At 40.6% G+C, this 18,070-nt stretch overlaps 5 protein-coding genes and 1 long non-coding RNA gene across 7 annotated transcripts; all 6 read left to right on the top strand.

Annotated features, from left to right (window-relative positions):
• The first annotated feature begins 1,359 nt into the window (after positions 1-1,359).
• LOC145701364 (protocadherin beta-1-like) lies at positions 1,360-3,724 on the top strand. The gene is made up of 3 exons (XM_081778584.1): positions 1,360-1,665; positions 2,005-2,363; positions 3,425-3,724. Exons 1-3 carry the CDS (start codon positions 1,602-1,604, stop codon positions 3,722-3,724), a joined length of 723 nt encoding a protein of 240 aa, XP_081634710.1. The 5' UTR covers positions 1,360-1,601.
• A 61-nt stretch (positions 3,725-3,785) lies between these two features.
• LOC145701363 (cadherin-2A-like) lies at positions 3,786-5,848 on the top strand (the record flags this gene model as incomplete). The annotated part of the gene is made up of 6 exons (XM_081778583.1): positions 3,786-4,002; positions 4,045-4,241; positions 4,284-4,512; positions 4,556-4,845; positions 4,893-5,112; positions 5,227-5,848. Coding segments are annotated over 6 exons (1,485 nt in total), but the record flags the coding sequence as incomplete, so codon positions are not given.
• A 6,197-nt stretch (positions 5,849-12,045) lies between these two features.
• On the top strand, positions 12,046-12,986 carry LOC145702418 (uncharacterized). Its single transcript, XM_081779641.1, has 3 exons — positions 12,046-12,136; positions 12,179-12,479; positions 12,537-12,986. Exons 1-3 carry the CDS (start codon positions 12,074-12,076, stop codon positions 12,797-12,799), a joined length of 627 nt encoding a protein of 208 aa, XP_081635767.1. The 5' UTR covers positions 12,046-12,073; the 3' UTR covers positions 12,800-12,986.
• A 120-nt stretch (positions 12,987-13,106) lies between these two features.
• Positions 13,107-15,117, top strand: LOC145702413 (uncharacterized). 2 transcript variants are annotated; one of them, XM_081779638.1, is made up of 4 exons: positions 13,107-13,366; positions 13,943-14,272; positions 14,315-14,554; positions 14,594-15,117. In XM_081779638.1, exons 1-4 carry the CDS (start codon positions 13,229-13,231, stop codon positions 14,873-14,875), a joined length of 990 nt encoding a protein of 329 aa, XP_081635764.1. In that variant the 5' UTR covers positions 13,107-13,228; the 3' UTR covers positions 14,876-15,117. The 2 variants fall into 2 exon arrangements, with proteins under 2 accessions (XP_081635764.1, XP_081635763.1); XM_081779637.1 differs by having other exon boundaries at positions 13,616-14,272.
• A 1,316-nt stretch (positions 15,118-16,433) lies between these two features.
• LOC145702417 (uncharacterized) lies at positions 16,434-17,739 on the top strand (the record flags this gene model as incomplete). The annotated part of the gene is made up of 4 exons (XM_081779640.1): positions 16,434-16,872; positions 16,911-17,109; positions 17,149-17,520; positions 17,562-17,739. Coding segments are annotated over exons 1-4 (1,179 nt in total), but the record flags the coding sequence as incomplete, so codon positions are not given.
• A 2-nt stretch (positions 17,740-17,741) lies between these two features.
• On the top strand, positions 17,742-18,065 carry LOC145702422 (uncharacterized). The gene is made up of 3 exons (XR_014134314.1): positions 17,742-17,774; positions 17,814-17,911; positions 17,951-18,065. It is a non-coding gene; the product is annotated as an uncharacterized LOC145702422 (long non-coding RNA).
• The last annotated feature ends 5 nt before the right edge of the window (positions 18,066-18,070 follow it).

The following is an 18,070-nucleotide window of genomic DNA, read 5'->3' as shown; positions in this document are numbered from 1 at the left end:
CGAGGAATAAGCATAAAGACTCATTTTTAATCGTCCTAAAAGTGATGATTTTGGGATCAGGACCAATCAAAATTGCCTTCCAAGAAATATGATGATTCCTCGACACCTGGCCACTTTCAGACTTTTCCCCTCCTTCACGTCTAATCCTCCGCTCTCTCTTCTCCAAAATTATTGATATCAAGTCGATTCCACTCGAGGTAAGAGGATGACTAGCTTCTCCAAGCAACAAAAAAAGCTGGAGTCCACTTGTGGAAAATGGAGGATTTTGGAACAATGACTTGCGCAAATACTCGACTCTTCATCCCCTAAATAGCGTAAAAAAGAAGGAGGGAGCGAGGTTGTTCTCGGTGGGGTGCCAAACAGGTCAATCCGAGGCGCAAATACGGCGACAATGAAAAAGGTAAATATGAAGAAGATCATCAGGGATTAAATTTTAACAAAAGTCGTCAGAATATATTTATGGCAACAGGAAGCCGTAAGATGAATATTCAAACAGCTCTAGAACTCGTTCCAAGTTTCGGGTTAATTTTTTATGAGGAACATTCATCAATTCACGCAACTTCAATTCCCCCTGTTTTTCTTCACAGACGCGGTTGATTTTAAGACCACCCCAAAAAAGAAAGGAGTCAAAAATATGAGTTCATTTCCGAACATCTGAACTTACCAATAGCTCAATCAGAATCTGATCAATCTTAATTTGGAAGAAATTATCAAAGTACTCGCCTGAGGGCAAATTTATCATTGCCCTAAGTTCATTCTATTGACAAAGACGTGGATTTTGCTTGTTCCGTCTCATCTGAATTCAATAGATTTCCTCACAAAAGGGCTCCTTTGAGAGGCGTTTTTTTCTGCTTGAATAAACGGACATCTCTAGTCGTAGTCATACTGTTAGGGAGATTTTTTCTCTTGCTGATAATAATGAAGAAATCATAAATTTCATCGTCCTTTCGCTTCTGATATTAAAAAAAAGGAAATATTGCCAAAAAAATTCGAAAATTCGAATATTATTCGATATTTTGGCCGTTCTTGAATTTTATTTGAAACAGAAAACGCGGTCTTTTAATAGTTAAAAATTTTATTTTGAGTCGAAAAAGATTCGAAGCTGATCTGTCATAATATCTTCTAGTGATACAAATTCGTAAAAATTCTCAATTATCAGTGTATCTAAAAGTTCTTCTTCGTCATTGTCTGACGAGCCCTTCCATATAAGGCAAAATTCTTCAGTAAATGATTAATCGTCTGTCCGGTGATTGGCGGGTGGAACAATTATAGAGCCGCGTAGCTGCCCTTATTGTACGCTTCGGTATCCTTGGTGGCGCAAAAGTGCCGCGCACCTTACCCCCGGTAGCGCACTACCATCTACTCGCGAAAAAAGAGCCTTTTTCTCTCTCTTTTTTTGGAAAAAAATAATTGAAGAAGAAGTCGTAAAAATTGAGAAAGAGACCGTGATTCAGAAAGAAGACGACAAAAAGCTACTAAAACCAGAACCGCCGGAGCAGATCGCAACTCACTTGATCAAGAAATTGAAGCGGCAGCTCGATTACGATTACGATTTTTGAAAAAGAGAAACAGGAGATTCAAGAGACAAGAGCTACAGAAGCATGAAGATATTACAGTACGCCTTGCCGTATTTGGCGTATGGAGCTATCAAGGATAAAAAGAACCGTAAGTTAAATATTTCCCTTTTGAGAAAATTTTCTGCAGATTTTTGAAAGAAATGCCCTTAAGATAAAGGCAGGGGATCCGTGAGAGAGTGTGAGTAAGAGAAAGAGGAGCATCGATGCACTCGAAATTTAAGCCCGTTAATTAGACAGGATTTCAACTCTTTAGCGGAGTCCTCGCTTTGCCACGGCTTTTTATCTTACTTTTTACTTCCGACAGGTTTCATCCCACAGATTTGATTCTTCAAAAAAATCCGACTTCAAAATTTTAATTAATATTTTCGCGTTTTTCCGCGTTTTTTTTTCTGATTGAAAATTTCATTTGATAAATGTTCATTTTCAGGTTATACTGTCACCGAGTACAATGTCAACGACGTCAACTTCATCGAATTGGTCGACACGAATTCCGCCGTCGATTCTTGGAGCTATGACGTCCCCGCCTTCCCCGACACAAATTTCTTCTCAATCGAAGGCTCCGGGCCTTCAATAAAACTACGCGTCACAGAAGAACTTGATCGAGAAATCACCGGTGACCAAATCGAAGTGCATATTACATCCGAAACTGCGGATGGGAAGATTGTAACTGATGAGAGCATTGCTGTCGGGGTTTCTGATGTCAACGATAACAAGCCGGTCTTTGACAAGAAAACGCTGACGATGACGATTGCTGAGAACGCCAAAGCTGATACAATCGTCGGAAAGGTACAGTCATCATTCGTTCATCCTCAGTGAATAAGAATTTTGAAACGGACAAAGGAGGGGGTACAGTCGAAAAGTTTGAATAGAACGCGTCAATTTTCGAAAGAGGCACCTGTTAACAAAACAAAGACTAGAACAATTGGCTAGGCTTCTTGTTGAATAGAGGTCAGGAAGCTTTGAGTAGCCGGCGAAATGCGACCTCCTCTCCAGAGTTGCCTATGAATGGGACTTTTTTTATCAACTGCGATATACAATTTGAAAAATGCGCCGTAAAAATTATGCTTTGGACTCATCAGGGATTACAATTTGTTTATTTGATGCCGAAAAAGCATGAGAAATTTCAACCCTGACCCGGGATTTTCAGAACCGCTTTCGGATCCGAAATAAACATGCCCGGATTGACACATTTTTTTTTCTTCGGCAGGCGGTCGCGTGGAGGTGCGATCTGAAAATTCGGATTATCAAATTTAAAAAAAAAGTACTTTTTGACAAGATAAAAGTTTCTTTCGTCATAGATTTTCGGAGACGGACATTTGAAATTTTAAAATTGTCCAATTATAAAAATAACTGCTTTTATGATGATTGAGAGTCGAAGGCTTGATCGAGGGTGATTAGGTCCAGTTTCTGATCGCACCGCCTTGGTGAAAAAACGCGAAAGGAATACTAAAATGGGCCTCCTTTGATTTCGTTTCGAGCGAGTGGATACGGCCGCAGATTCATTTCTATAGGCCAGTTTTATAAAAAAGGGGTAAAATCCGGAGCCAAAGTTTGTTACAGAAATGCCATATTTTTGAGCCATTTTGAACCCTAATGATTACTTAAAAGATTAAGAAGGTGCTCATTATGAGCTGTTATTTCCGAAAATCAAGAAAGACCACCCATCTTATTAACAAGACGATTGTTGGTTTTTTTTCTGGGTGAGTGCCGCGCCGTAAAATAGACTCATTCTTCGCTGGCACTCGGAGTTGTTTTTACGATTTCACTATTCACTGGGTCGTAACGCGGCGCGGCGCCGAACTTGCTCGGTTTGTTTTGTCCTCCTTGTTTTCAAGGTTCATTTTTAGCTCGAAGCATCGGACGCTGATACCGGAAAATTTGCTAAAATTGTCTATTCCCTTGCAGCTGATATTGCCGAATTCAAATCTCGGGACCTCAACCAGGGTTCCACCTTTGGACGTGCTTTTTCTGTCGACAAGTATGGTACAGTCAAATACCTCGGTGGTTTTGATGACCTCCTGGATGCTGAGAAGAGCTCTAGAATCGTCCTTCAAGTGGTTGCTGAAGATGATATTGATAATGACGTTCATGGAAGGACTCAGGAAGAATTAGGAAAGGATTTCAATTCATTTTTTATCAAATTTTGAAGAAAAAAAGATTGTTAAAGAGTCTTTTTTCCTTAATTTACATTTCGATTAGATTTGAAACCCTCAAAAAGTCATCAGAATCACAGACATCAACGACCAAGCACCAGTTATCGATTTCGACGGTGTACCTCGCAAAATTTCTGAAGGAGCCGACATCGGAACAGTTGTTTTGAGCCTGAGTGCGACGGATGCTGACATTGACGAGGAAAACAACCACGTCGCCTTTCGAGTTGACAATTCGGACTTTGCTTTTGATGGAAATAACCTCGTTGTCAACAGTAAGAAAGTTGAAAATCTAACTGTATCTCATTTCTTTTTAGACAAACTGGACTACGAAACTAGACCCAGATACGTCCTTTCCGTCACTGCTTTCAACCCAAATGCTGCCGATCCTGATTCGAATACCAACTCAATTACGGTCATCGTCGATGTTGAAGATGCCAATGATCCTCCAGCTTTCGTTGACTTCGACCAAACGATTGTGCCTAAAGAAGGAGAGAACATCGACAATCTTCTGGTAATTAAAACCGATCTCTTTTCTTCCTAACGCCTATTCAAGATCGGCCTGGTGATCGCTACTGACGGAGACACGGGAACTCAATCCGTCACCTGCTCTCTCAACGACCCTGCTGGTATCTTCAGCATTGATGAAACTACCTGTGAAGTTTATGCGACCGGAATTCTTGACCGAGAATACGATGTAAAAAACACCGATGATTTGGAGCACTTTGGACCCATTCTCGGACACAGCTTTGAAGTCACTTTGGAAGATGACGGGCTTCCTCCAGGTTTGATCCGCTCATTTTTTCATTCTTTTACTCCTTTTTGTAGCAAGAACAGTTCAAAAAGTCACCGTCGAAATCGAAGACATCGCCGATGAAACCATTCTCTGGGAACCTAACACTGCTAGTCTTTGCGACAATACCAACGTCCTCGGCCTCAACCGACTTTTCTACGCTATCCAGCCCGATTCCGGCGATGATATCGTCTCCATTGAAGTCACAAATGTCGAAGGATTGAGAATCCAGGAGTCTAAAAAGGGTCATTTCTTCCTTGAATACAGTGGAAGCCAAGATTCGACCACGGAATTGCTCACTGGACTCGAGTTCATCCAGCTTTCGGTAATATTTATTTTCAATCATCAATGGACTTACATTTTCTTTTCAAGGTTCAAACTACAATGGGAGTCGAATCCATTAGTCTTCCATTTTTGATCTGCAGCTGTAACGAAGACGGCGAATTCCAAGGAGCATGTCACAACAATTTCGCCGGCACCAATGTCGCCAACGGTTTCCCCTGGTGGATTATTGTTGTCATCGTCATCATTGTCACTATCATCGTCGTCCTTGCCCTCTTTGTCCGAAGAAAGCCAGAAGGAAAGCTTGAAGGTAAGAATCTTCAAATTTCTCGCCCGCGATTTTTTGAAATGATTCACTCGCTTTACCGCAAAAAATCGTAACTCATCAATCTGGAATCCAGATCAGAGTAACTCACACTTTAAGAAGGTCTCCAAGACGAAGAAGCCCTCAACGATCACGACCGTCTCCTCTCCCCAGACGATCCAGGATGCGAGCAGAAAGCCCCTCTCCCTCGAATCGTCGAAGAACCAACTGACAACTTGGGCAACATCATCCGCGACGCTAAGCAACAGGCCGACAACGAGGAACAAGTTCCCAACACGCTTCTCCAATTCGAATACGAAGGTCGAAATTCGATGATTTCAAACATGTCCGATCTCAGCGACGACGACGATACAGAACAAGATATTGACCTGGAAAAATTGCCAGAATCTGTGAAAAGAAATTTCGAAGCATCAACTTATGGATCGATGTAAAAAACGATAAAAATCTAAATTATGAGAAACGATCAAAATTGAAAAATATTTTTTCCTGTACATTTGAGCTGTAAAATTTCATTGAAACTTTAAAATTTCCTTCAATATGCTGTTTTCAGCATATCGATAATATTAGTCTAAGACAATCTTTACCCGGAATTGCCCTTCAACTTCAAAACTTACTGCAACTTTTACTGTCATTTCGAAGTTGGCGAAAACTCAGTTCAATTATTCCCAACTTCAACAAATACAATATCTCAAATCAACAAAAAACTTTATTAACAATAAATGTTAAAAACTTTAAGCCTCGCTCTCATCCTTGATATCAAAGAAACACTCGAGGGGATTTAGTGAAAGGGACTTAGAAAAACTTACTTTGAAAGATACCGACAAAGAAACAATGCGTGAATTATTCAGGACTTTGATTCGGAAAAAACGTAAATCAATTGTATTACTAATTGTGAAGAAAGCGTCACATCAGCGAAATAACACCGTTAAAAAGGGAAAGTTTTCGCGTAAACTTATCAATGCCCGAACAATTATTGACCTGCAAAATAAGAGATGTAACTAGCATGCTTGACGATGTATTTTAGCTCAGAGAAGAAAGAGATAAAAAGTTCTTCATTACCAAATATAGCAGAGAATAAAAAGCGAAAATTCTAGCTTTCGCCGCTGTATTTTTCAAACCCTCTTCTAGTCACAAAACCAATCAGAATTTCTCGATCAAAGCGGGTTTTTCCGGAATTTTTGTTGAAAAAATCCCGATTGTTGTCAAGGGATTAAGAAAAACTTACTTTGAAAACTACCGAAAGCTGGCAATAGAAGACTTTAAGAACGAAAAACTACCCATTAAATTTGAAAGCCGACTAAGATAAAGCATTCTGTCAATAAAGCGTTTTGCTTTTACTGATAATCAAATAAGAAAAGGAAAGCTAGGAGGGCGCATCGAATTCTCTCCACACAATTTTTATTCCAAGTTGAGAATTCCAACTTACAGAGAAACATCGACGAGAATTCTTTCCGGGGTGATCGTATTTACACATAGTCTGGATATGAAACCTTAATTTTTGGAGTCAACAAATTTTTCCTAATCTGTTTAACCTCAAATCAGGGTCTCGAAAAAATCGTTGCGCGCCCGTTGTTTGAGCGCCCCCACTCATTTTCAACCCCCGCGCTTTCGTTGTTGGCGCGAAAAAACACCCGCAGGCCCGTTGTAGCGCCATCATCCGAGGCGCGTTGCCCACAACCACAACGCGATGAAACAACGAGCGACCCGTTGTTCGGTGAATGAGGCTCGATGTATTTTGCCGCCCTCCGCGAGTGCCGCGCTTATTTCTTTAGAATCTGAACTTCAATGTCCGAGCTTTTATGATAAAAATACTATATTAAATATTGTAAATAATATTTTAAAATCATAATATTAATAAATACTAGCTATTTATTGCCTTAAAAGAATCTTAACAAATTAAAAAAAATCATTCGTAAAAACCTTTTTCTTTTAAAAAGAAATTAACTTCAAAGGATTGAAATTACGTGCAGCTGAAGCTTTGAACTAGTGGAGTGAAGATCGACACTGATAACTAATCAGGAAGCTAATCATGATGATGGTTATCAGCGATATCTGGTCTCCAGCAGGGCGAAGGATGCTCACGTAGCTCCCTCTTTTCACATAAATCTGATATAAAAGCAAATGTCACTTGTCATTAAATTGAAAAAAGTAAAAATGGCTCCAGCTCCAAGCACCTTGAGAACGCCAAGTAAGCCAGTTATTCTGAGAACGCCAAAAAGGCCAGTGCTAAAACGAAAGAGAGATGAGGCAGTCCCGATCGTGCCAGTCGTTCTAGATATTCCATTGACTCCCCAGAAAACTCCCGGAAAAAAGGAAGAAGACGTCAAAGTAAAGCTCAAGGAACTTCTCGAAGATGAAACATTACGCGATACCGTCATCAAGGAGAAATCAAGCCATAGGAAAGACTTAGATTATGATATTTTTGCACTTTCCTACAGAGAAGCCGGAGAAACACGACCAACCTTCTTTGTCTACTGCGATCACGAGTATTGCCGGAACGATCTTAACAAAGCTCTCTACCGGGCAGTTGGAGCGAAATCGAAAAACAGAAAATTGGACGCGGGTGCGGTGACTCGACATGAGAATACACGACACTTCAACAAGACCAAAGCACTCTACTCGGCTGTTGCAGAAGCTGTCGTTGGAATCGGCCTTCCTCTCGACGTCTTTGACCATCCGTTGATGAAAAAGTCTTGGAAATTCTCGACGAGAAGTACAAGAACGGCGTCTCGCGGCACATCATCGAAAAACATATTCGGTAAGTTTGAACTTGGAATAAGACTCAAAAAATAAGCGATGAGAAATCAAAAACAAGGGAGTTATAAAATCTCTTTTCAGTATTCTTGAAGGCGAAATCACGGATCGAATCAAGAAACGAGCACTCCAACTTGCAAACGAAGGCCGAGTGGCCATCTGCCTGGATAACTACGATCATCAAAGCGCGAAGTACTGCGGCATCCTCCTCTGCACGTTCGGCACAGAAGGAACAAAATGCCTTCGATGGTTCATCTCTTTTCGACGAGTGCTCGACTGCTCAGATAAAGGGATGCGCACTCATCTTCGCGATATCCTTGCAGAATATGGACTTATATCGGTATCATTCCGAAATCTCAATTTCTAGCTTTTTCAATACAAGCCGATGCTCGAAAACAAGTACATTCTGTGGGGGCTGCGGCTATGTTTCGAAGGCGTGTGCTGTATGCACTGAAAGTATCAGACAAGATACATGTTCCATGTGTGATATGGACCAGTGGAAGGAGCATATTTGGGGTTGCGCTGGTGGGATTTTGGCCGAAAATGGTCTGTTTTCAAAAATGCTGAAACCACGTGACCATGTGTAAAAATTGGTGGAGATTCCATAAAAATAGTTAAAATTAAAAATTTTGGCTTTTGGACGGAAAATGGCGATTTTATTCAAAAAATAGCAAGTTTTTCGCACGTTTTGCCCATTTTCTCACGTGGACAACCTTGGCCAACCAAACTGACACCACGAAAAGAAAGCTCAGACGATGCTTTCCATGGAACCACTCGAATCTCGTCCGGCAACGCCCGGCAACGAAAATGCGGCCCGTTTGAAAATTTTCGTTTTTGCGTCAAAATCGCCGATTTTAAAAAATTAAAGATAAAAATAACAAAAAGGTGCAAAAGGGGGCCGTCTCAGCCCCGTTCCTTGATTATTAAATTTAAGGGCTTGACGGCCCTTCGGGCCGTCTCAGCCCCGTTCCTTGATTATTAAATTTAAGGGGCTTGAGATCGGCGTTGGACTCTGAGGTGATCAATCTCAGTTATGTCTCCAACCCCACCCACACCCATTCGGGATAAAAATACAAATTATTCGTGTTTTCCGCTTAATTATGGTTTTTATCTTAATTTTTTAAAATTAAAATTTCTTTATTTGCGGATTCATTAATTTGCTCTGACTTTTTCGACTCGAAAAAATCATTTTTGAGCTTTCAAAATGATAGTCTAGGTTTTCTCAGGCTTAATTTTGCAAAAATAAAAAAATCGATTTTTCGACCCCTATACCCTTAATTTTTCGAGGTTTTTTGATTTTTTCTTGATTAGGACCTCAGATATATGTCCACAAAATTTCATCCCTTCAGGTCAAGTGCAAAAAGTCCGTTTTCCCACTGGCGCAACCCCAAGCATATTCTAATTCGACTAGGTCAAGATGAAGACAAGCTCAAAGATCTGGCGGACAAGATTAGAGCCATACCAAAATATTAATCTTCTTTTCTTTTTAATAATATATATTCCTATTTTCACAAAAATACATAACTTTACTAATCCCATCTTACTCTCAAATGGACTAGTAAAGTTATTTTAGTCTTATTCGACTTTTTTGAATAGTGGCTTCTTCGTTTTTCACTTTGGATCTTCAATCGGAACGAACTGTGTAGTGGTTCGGATTGCGCAGCGCGGGCGTCGCTTGACCTGATTCCCCTCTAGCGCAAGCCTTATTTTGGACAACGAGCCCGCGTTGTTTTCGAAATTGAACAACGGGCGAAGCGATGTCCGGCGTGAGTGGGGGCGCTAAAACAACGGGCGCACAACGATTTTTCGAGCCCCTGCCTCAAATCGTTTGATAAAATGAGATTTAGGGAATCAAGTTAAGTTCTTGGACGTTTTTTTGACTGTTTTTTCTTCCCAATTTTTTAAATTCTCGCTGGTTAATTTTCTCAGCCCTTTTTATTGGCAAAAGTCAATTTCAGGAGTTAAGAAGATTTGGAGTAACAAAATCTGGAGCAACCAAAATTTTCAAACCGATTTTTAAGGGTGTTAATGTCATAATTAAGGGTATCTGACTCGGTCAAAAGAAAGCCCGGGCCCAAAGCCGGGTTTTCGCCAGGGTTTGAGAGGGCCGGGAGGCCCTCAACACCCTTAAAAATCGGTTTGAAAATTTCGGTTGCTCCAGGTTTTGTTACTCCAAATCTTCATAACTCCAAAAATTGTGTCGAGCCTTTTTATTCGCAAGTTGATTCAAATTTTGGGTGACAACGGATTCGGTTGGCCCAACTCCCGCTGAGTGAGAACGTGCAGGAGGTGTCGAGGCGAGTGAAGGAGATGCAAGGGACCACGCCGCCGGTGTGCACTCCTGCAGAGACTGCTCCTGGGCCCAAGTTGGAGCAAGTCTCGGTGTGGCTCCTTGAGTAAACATAAACTGGAGGCATCTTGAGCCGGGAATTGTGATCAAGCACGACCTATATGATCTTCAAAACTGAAAATATGGAAGACTAAGAATTAGAATTCTCTGAAAACTTCCATGACAGGGTAAAATTTGATACTGATTCTGATGGCGCTATCGTTAAAGTCTTTTGATGATAAATTTTCGAAATAGATCACTTCCAATTATTATTAGCTACTTGAATCAAAGTAACAATCTTCGAAAAAGATTGTGGTTAACAAACGATTTCTTCTAGCTGAATTTACGAACAAGAAGGGCCTGTCTGTATTTGCTGTTTTCCAAATCTTCATTCTTGAAGATCATCCAGGCTGAGCTTGATCATGATCTCTGGCTCAAGATGCCCCGACTTTATGTTTACTCAAGGAGTCACACCGAGACTTGCTCCAACTTTGGCCCAGGAGCAGTCTCTGCAGCGTAGTATGATCTCAAAATTCGGCCACCTATAGCCGAATTATTCGTCTGAATTTTCAATCATTCTGAATGAAAAATTCGGCCAAACTGGCCGAATTATTGGGCAGATTTCACAAAGTATTCTGGTGAAAAATTCGGTCAGCGAAATTCTGGGTGGACACTCATTATTCTTTTTTGAGGGCTCTTTCAATCGCTATGAATGCTTGTTATCAATTCTGATAATTCGAATATCTAGGAATGTAACTCGACTTTTCATTACCACGAAAATTCCGATCGACCTCGTTATAATAATAACTGATTTGCCCTAGATGGCTAGGAGAAAGTTGCAGCTCCCCCAAGACTATTTTTTCGTCAAGAAAATTAAAATTGTAGTATTGCTAGTATAAAGGTTAGGGTTAGGGGGCACCTGCAAAAATGACGGAACAAATTACCCGAGGGGGATAGGCTAGGGTTAGTTAGGGTTACCGAAGGAAACCCTAAGTAACCCGAGACTAGACCCCGGCATCTTAGGCCCGAAGGGGCGGAGCCCCGAGGTTAGGACCATTTGATTAGATTATTTTCTTCTGATAAAATGGAGACTCTGAATAAATTAGTGGGTTTAGGACGCGGCCTTTATTCTTGGGGACCGAATTTTTCATTCAAAAATCGTTCAATTTCGGTCGAAAAATTCGGCCAACCTGGCCGAATTATTCATTCAAAATATGAGTTTATGAAAATTCGGCATTTGGCCGAATTTTGAGATCATACTACCCTCTGCAGGAGTTCACACCGGCGGCGTGGTCCCTTGCATCTCTTTTACTTGGCTTGACACCTCGGAGGTGACATTCATACTCGGCGGGAGTTGGGCCAACCGAATCCGTTCTCCCCCTCAAATTTTGCCTATCTTTTCAGGTTTACTCGTATTTTTGGTCAAGGAAATCCCGATTCTTGTCGACCCCCTAAAGACAAAAAAAGTCTCTTTTAAAGTCTGACGTATGTTTTCTCAATCACATCTGTTGAAATCCATTTTTTTTAGAAAAAAGATTTTTCGGACGGTTCTTAGGATCATTGAATTATGGCTGATATCGAAAGGCGGAATATTTTTTCTTCTGATACGGTTTGATGATTCTGAAATTTTTGTATTTAACGATTTATTTTTTCGAAGGTGCAACTGGGAGTCGTCTTCGCCGCAAGTTATTTTACATATGACAAAGCACCTTTTCTGGTAATCAAATATACTACGAGAAATAAAATATACAGTTTGGTTTGCATTTTTGAATAGAAAGTAAGCTAATACGCCGTTTAACTGTCTATTTATGGCTCAAATTTTTAATTTATTTTCAGGCCTTTGCCATTATAATTCTTTTCTTTATGGCAAAATATGCGATCGAACAGGAAATTACATTCAGACAGCAATCAGCTGAAGACATCAAAGTAAATTTAAAAAAAAGAATTAAAGAGCTAATGTTTTTTAAGAAACAATTAAAAGAAATAGAAGGACGTCAAACTCATGAGAAAGCTATTCTTGAAGCAGAATCAAGAAAACGAGATCAAGAACTAGCCAAGTTTACAACAGAAGAGGAGACGAAACGCATTCAAGCTGAGTTGAAATTTCAAGACACCAACAGAAAACGCGAATTAGAGCAGCGTCGTTTTGATCAAGAAGAGGAGACTCGTCGAATTCAATTCGAGTTGAATAAAGATCTTGAATATAAAAAACTTAAAGAAACAACAGCAAGAATCGAGATTGAGAATAATAAAATCTGCCAGGATAAAGGTGATTTTCTTTTCCTAATCTCGAAGATAATAAATACGAAGCTTATCATGTTTTCAGATCGAGAAGCGAAACTCTCTTTGGACAAAATGCAAGTCAAGGCCGACGTTGCAAAGCATGAAAACTCTCTCGCATTGAAGGAAAGACGGGAAGCTCTAGACAGGGAGTCAAAGGAAAAGATGCACGCTTATGAAATGACACTTCAAGAACAAAGAATCCGAAATCAACATGAAATTGACGAACGAAAAGTTAAGGACGCACGAGCGATTGATGACGCAAAAGTTTACAATGAATCGAAAGGATTTTTTAGAAAGTTTTGGTAGTTCCGCTATGTTGTCTTTGAAATGCTTTTATTGGAAAGCAGTCAAACATTGATAAAAATCATCTTACTGAAAATTAAATTCTCGAATTACTGCAGAAATAAAAATTTGACTTGTTGATGTTCCTCCACGTTAGATTTCCGTTGTTTAATTCTGCGTTTGTTGAACGTTAAAAAAATATGACGCGCTGATCGCTTCTTCTCCCGTCGGAAGGTTTACAAACATCGCGGCTTTCGAAAAGAATCCCTGCTCTTCTCCCTTGCTATTTAAGAAACGCATTATTTTTCAAAATCATTCATTTCGGATTCTTCCGCCGAGATAAAAAAAAACTTTCTTTTTCAACCACAGACAAGCGCAAGCCTTGAGTTAAAAATATTTTAACTCTTCAAATCGCCGAGAACTAAAAGAAACAGACAATCTTAAAACGCTAAAATGAAGATTGGACTTCTCTTGGCAGGCGTTTCTTGCGCACTTTCTGTGAGCGATGAGCTCAAAGAACTGGTAAACTTCGATGAATGGGCACACGAGGCATTGGCAGAAGCACCCATAAGCGGAAAACAAGTCAAAATGGTAAGCAGTTTTCAAGGGTGCGGATTTTTTATAAAAAATATTTTTTGACTCGAAATCATGGATGACTTTCGTTTATCCTTAACAGAGAGAACACTGATAAAAAAGCCGCTGCGCGGCTTACCCTTTGCGGTCGGATAAAAGCCGCTGCGCGGCTTTTTTTTTTTGGAGTTTTTGCTTCGCAAAAACTTTGATCAAAATCTGGTGAAGAGGACCACTGGCGATTCCAAGTTAAAACAATTTTGCTTGTAGCCAGTCGGTGTCTCACACGAAGATTTGCCGTTTGTGGTTGATCGATTGTTGCGCCGCTCGAATACTTGGGCGAGCGGTTACATGCTCCGCTTAGCGGATGAACGTTGGCGGGCACATGTTGCAGAGCAAAAGGCCCGCACGGTCATGCTCATGGCGGATCTGATCGAGTCGCGGGCGACTGCTGGGCGCGTGCAACGTTCGTTGACGCGGCTAGCCGCGCTCAGCAAGAAGGGCGCCGAGTTGAGCGAGTTGATCAGCGCCTGGGCCTGGGCGGTCGACGCGGGCGGCAACGCGCCTATCGTTAAAAGAGTTAATCTTGATTATCAGGAAACTGCGCGTGCTGCCACCCGCCTGCGCGGCCTCAGGACAGACTTGCTCTCGCTCCTGGCGAATTTACCCGAACGAGCTGATGATGATGAGTCATCTGGAGACAACGAGGAGACGATCGACAAAGGAGGAAGTGGAGATTGGATGGTTGATACTGAGGAGTTGCTGACAAGCGGCGAGTTTAATGATGATATCAGCATGCTCGTCAGACATGGTCTCATTGATGACGTCATCGCCAATGATGATGTTGTCTTCTCCGATGAAATTGAAGATGATGGAAGCTTGGAGGTCAATATGCTTGAGGAGAATTCAAAATCCAAAGTCAAACAGGTACTTTCATCAATCGCTCACTCTTTTCAATACGATCTAAAGGTCCCCTACGCAAATCTTGACGATCTCCCGTCTTTCGAAAAGTACGAGTCTCGACGAAACCCGCGACTCATTACTGGCGAAAATCGAGATAATGGCAAATCTCAGTGGCTGACTTTGAGCGTAGTTGGCTCCTTGGCCGCTATCGTTCTTACAGTCACGCTCACTGTATTTGCCAGAAGGATCAAAAAGGGACCAAATGTGAACTCCGGAACACCAATTCAGCAGATGCGACGATTCAACGTAAGAAAGGCCATTTTTCCGCTTTAAAATATATTCTAGATGCAAAATGGTAACGGTAACGTCAATTACAAGCCAAATCCTCAATGGCAAAATTTCAACCAGTTCCAAAATTTCAACACCAAGCACGGTTACGACTCTGGCGTCCACGGATATTCCAGCCAATCGACGAATTCTTCAGAAATTGGCTCCGATCTCTCGTCCGGACGACACTCTGGCTCTCGACAAGTCAACTTCTCCATCCAGCAAAATCGACCAACCAGAGGCTATCCAAACCGAAACCGAGCTCTTCCTCCACCACCATACTCTAAGATCGACTACTAGATCTTTCAGTAATGATTCTGAATAATTTGTAAATACTCCTCTCGACCTCGACAGATGAAGATCATCATCGCTTGTACAAAAACACATCTCAATGGAAGAATCTGCTTTTTATACGCTAACCTCTCTGTAACACACAATGTAATGACAGTACATTGTGAAATTTATTACATTGAATACTCAAACTGACACAGTTGTCTTAAGATAAACGATAAGATGACTTAAAAATGTGAATAAAATCAAGAAATGCAATGATAATGCGAGGCATGTTTATTGGAAAAACTAAAAAAGATTTTTAATAGAATTCGGAACGAAAAAAATTTTAAAATTTTTCATTAACTCATGAGTTGTCTCTTTCCTCGTCCAGTGAAAATTCATTTTCTTCGGGAATACGGGTAAGATCCATTTCGGCGTTCCATCTGCTCATCTGGCGATGCGGAGGAAAAAATCTTTCACGTAATGACAAAATCTTCTTGGAGACTGTTCCCAAAAGCAGAATCTCCTCATTGTGATACTTTTCCCAATAAATGAACATAAAAAGGGCGACAAGAAAAATGATGATGCGGAGGAGCCATGTCGGAAATATGATGCTAATCGTCATAAAAACAATACAAATGATCAAGAAAATCAGATCGGGAAGGTAATCCACCGCCTCTTGGTAGATTCTCCGAAATTGATCGACAATAAATTTTTTCACCAAATCGTGCGGAATGCTTGTCAAAACCCAAATTTGAAGCGACCTTAGTTTGCCAAAAATCAACTGTTTCATCGCTTCAAAGTTGAAAGTGATAACTTTCGATTGCTCTTGAAGTTTGTTCAGTTTCAAAATCAACTCATCATTCATCTTCATTTTTTCCTCAATTTCAAGGATGTTTTCTTTCGCTTGTTGATCTCGTTTTTGTTCATTTTGCTCGTTTTCGATTTGAATGAATTCAATTTTTTCTTCAAGTTCCTTGATATTCAGATCTTTATTTTCAAGCTGGTTTTTAAGTTCTTCAAATTTCTCCAGCCAGATTTTCTCAAGATCGAAAAACTTGAATGAGAACAATCTCTCCAAGTTGCGGATCAGCTCTTCAATTTGTACTCTTTGAAGCGTTGAATTGCTGTTTTCTTCAGACAAAAGGATACTTTTCCAATCAACCACGCTTTCGGACGGCGCGATTGAGGAACCCTCGGTGATAGTTTCGATGCTGTTTGACCGTTCCATTCTCTTTCTTGAATGTATATGTAAGACCAGCTATCTAAAAATGGCGCGTTGGAGGTGATAAAAGAAGGAAAGATCTTCTAATAATCATGTCGTTAATTATCCTCTTAGGCGAAACGAATGATTTCCCTTTTTTATATGTATTTTTTGTTTATTGGTTTTTCATCTTCTGTTTGACTTATTTGACTTTAAAACATTTTCGCTTTTCCGTTTTTTTCTTAGTGTTCTAAAATGAAAAATTTCTCATAAAAATTGACCTTCACCACGTTATTCTTGTCGCTGTAACCGCTTAATTTTCAAAATATCACCTTTCCACTTCTCATATAAAGCGCCTGTAATCTCGTGATATTTCAATAATTCAATATCATGAAAATTTTCAAGAGTCTTCTTTTTATAACTCAGATTTCTGCGCAGAAAAAAGTCATCACAAAAGCAAAACTGCGAAAATGGGAAAAGGCCGTGGCCGCAAGAAGGGCAGAAAAAGAGCTCGAAAAGAGCCAGAAAATTGAAGCTACTAAGGACCCTCTTGGAGAAATCATCCTTCCCGAGATCCCTCCAGAGTCGGATATTGAATATGAGCTGGCAGAGACGTTCGATTATTCGCCAAATAAGCTTCCCGAAGAGCAGGTACCAGATTACGCCGCTTTCTGGTACGGCGACATTTCTCCGGAAATCGATGTCGAAGGCATTCCAGTCGAATACGAAATGTTCAATGACATTGGGCTGCAACGAACGATGGACGAAGTCGGGATTTCAGCGGATGAATTTGACGAAATCGTGGAAAAACAGTTTTTAGGTACTCACAATTCGAATTTTTTCTCTAAACCGTTTCAGATGATATTGATGAGCGAACAATTGAAAAAGAGAAAACAAAATCATCTCTCAGCTCTCGAATGTCCGCCCAATTCGAAGATGGAATCAAAGAAGAAAAATCCGTTTCATCTTTGGTCAAAAACTTGCTACGAAGCAAGAAGAAGTTGAGTCCCAAGGAAAAGAAAGAACTCGCGGAAATACGAGCAGAGCGAAAGAAAAAGTAAGTCTCCGCCAATTTCGTTTCGTGAAATTTTATTAGAAAAGAGGCAAAAGAAGCAAAAAAGAAGAAGGCAAAAACGTCAACTCAGGAAATAACGACAACTGAAGCTGGGATAACAACAACCTCTACGACTTCGATAACTACAACTTCGACGACAACAAGTCAGACAACAAGAAGAAAGCGGCCAAAAGGCAGACCAACTAAAAGGCCTCTTCGAACTAAGAAAACAACTACTTCCACAACAACAACATCAACAACTACGACTTCAACAATGACTTCAACAACGAGCACAACATCCACAACGTCAACTACATCAACTTCAACCACATCTACAACTACAACACAAAAACCACTCCAGTCCGCAAATCATAACAGAGAGTCCTTCATGTTGTCAAAGAATGAAATCCCAAAGTAAGACCGACTTTCTTTCTCATTTCCTATTTTCATCACAGTTTCGACGATCTCTTCTGCTGGAAATGCTCTGCTCAAAACTTCGAGCAGTGCAATAAAATTGGTACTGCTCAAAAATGCCCAGCTGATCAAAGAACTTGCGCGATCGAATTGAGAAAGAGGGACGGAAGGGTTGTTGGTGTTCAAATGGGATGCCAGAGCTCGTGGACGTGCGAAGCGAATAAGAAGCAGAACTTCATTCATCCCTACCCAAGGTTCGAATTGCTCTAGAAATCGTTTGTAAAGGGCTTAAGACTGACGCAATGCCGACCAGAGTGGATCATGCCGTATTCCGTCTGTCGCCAATGCTGCCACAGTAATTGGTGCAACCGAGGAAATGATCCTCTTGAAAGTAAGCTCTTCGAAAATCCCCATTTCTAACAAATTCTAGCGCCGTATTGGTTCAAACCTGTAGATCGATACGAATGGGAAATGATTCGAGATTGATTTCCTGGACGAAAATGACCACTGTAGATAAATTTTTTTAATAAAATTTGAGACTTGAAGTGAT

Source organism: Oikopleura dioica, chromosome PAR (assembly GCF_907165135.1).
Source record: "Oikopleura dioica chromosome PAR, OKI2018_I68_1.0, whole genome shotgun sequence".
Classification (NCBI taxonomy): Eukaryota; Metazoa; Chordata; class Appendicularia; order Copelata; family Oikopleuridae; genus Oikopleura; species Oikopleura dioica.
This window is presented reverse-complemented; position numbering and strand designations above follow the sequence as displayed.

Coding starts and splice junctions, on each gene's coding strand:
- LOC145701364 (XM_081778584.1), top strand. CDS start 1,602: ATGAAGATATTACAGTACGCCTTGCCGTATTTGGCGTATGGAGCTATC. Junction 1,666..2,004: donor TATCAAGGATAAAAAGAACC/GTAAGTTAAATA, acceptor GTTCATTTTCAG/GTTATACTGTCACCGAGTAC. Junction 2,364..3,424: donor CTGATACAATCGTCGGAAAG/GTACAGTCATCA, acceptor GTTCATTTTTAG/CTCGAAGCATCGGACGCTGA.
- LOC145702418 (XM_081779641.1), top strand. CDS start 12,074: ATGGCAAAATATGCGATCGAACAGGAAATTACATTCAGACAGCAATCA. Junction 12,137..12,178: donor AATCAGCTGAAGACATCAAA/GTAAATTTAAAA, acceptor ATGTTTTTTAAG/AAACAATTAAAAGAAATAGA. Junction 12,480..12,536: donor TAAAATCTGCCAGGATAAAG/GTGATTTTCTTT, acceptor TCATGTTTTCAG/ATCGAGAAGCGAAACTCTCT.
- LOC145702413 (XM_081779637.1), top strand. CDS start 13,229: ATGAAGATTGGACTTCTCTTGGCAGGCGTTTCTTGCGCACTTTCTGTG. Junction 14,273..14,314: donor CAAAATCCAAAGTCAAACAG/GTACTTTCATCA, acceptor TACGATCTAAAG/GTCCCCTACGCAAATCTTGA. Junction 14,555..14,593: donor AGCAGATGCGACGATTCAAC/GTAAGAAAGGCC, acceptor AATATATTCTAG/ATGCAAAATGGTAACGGTAA.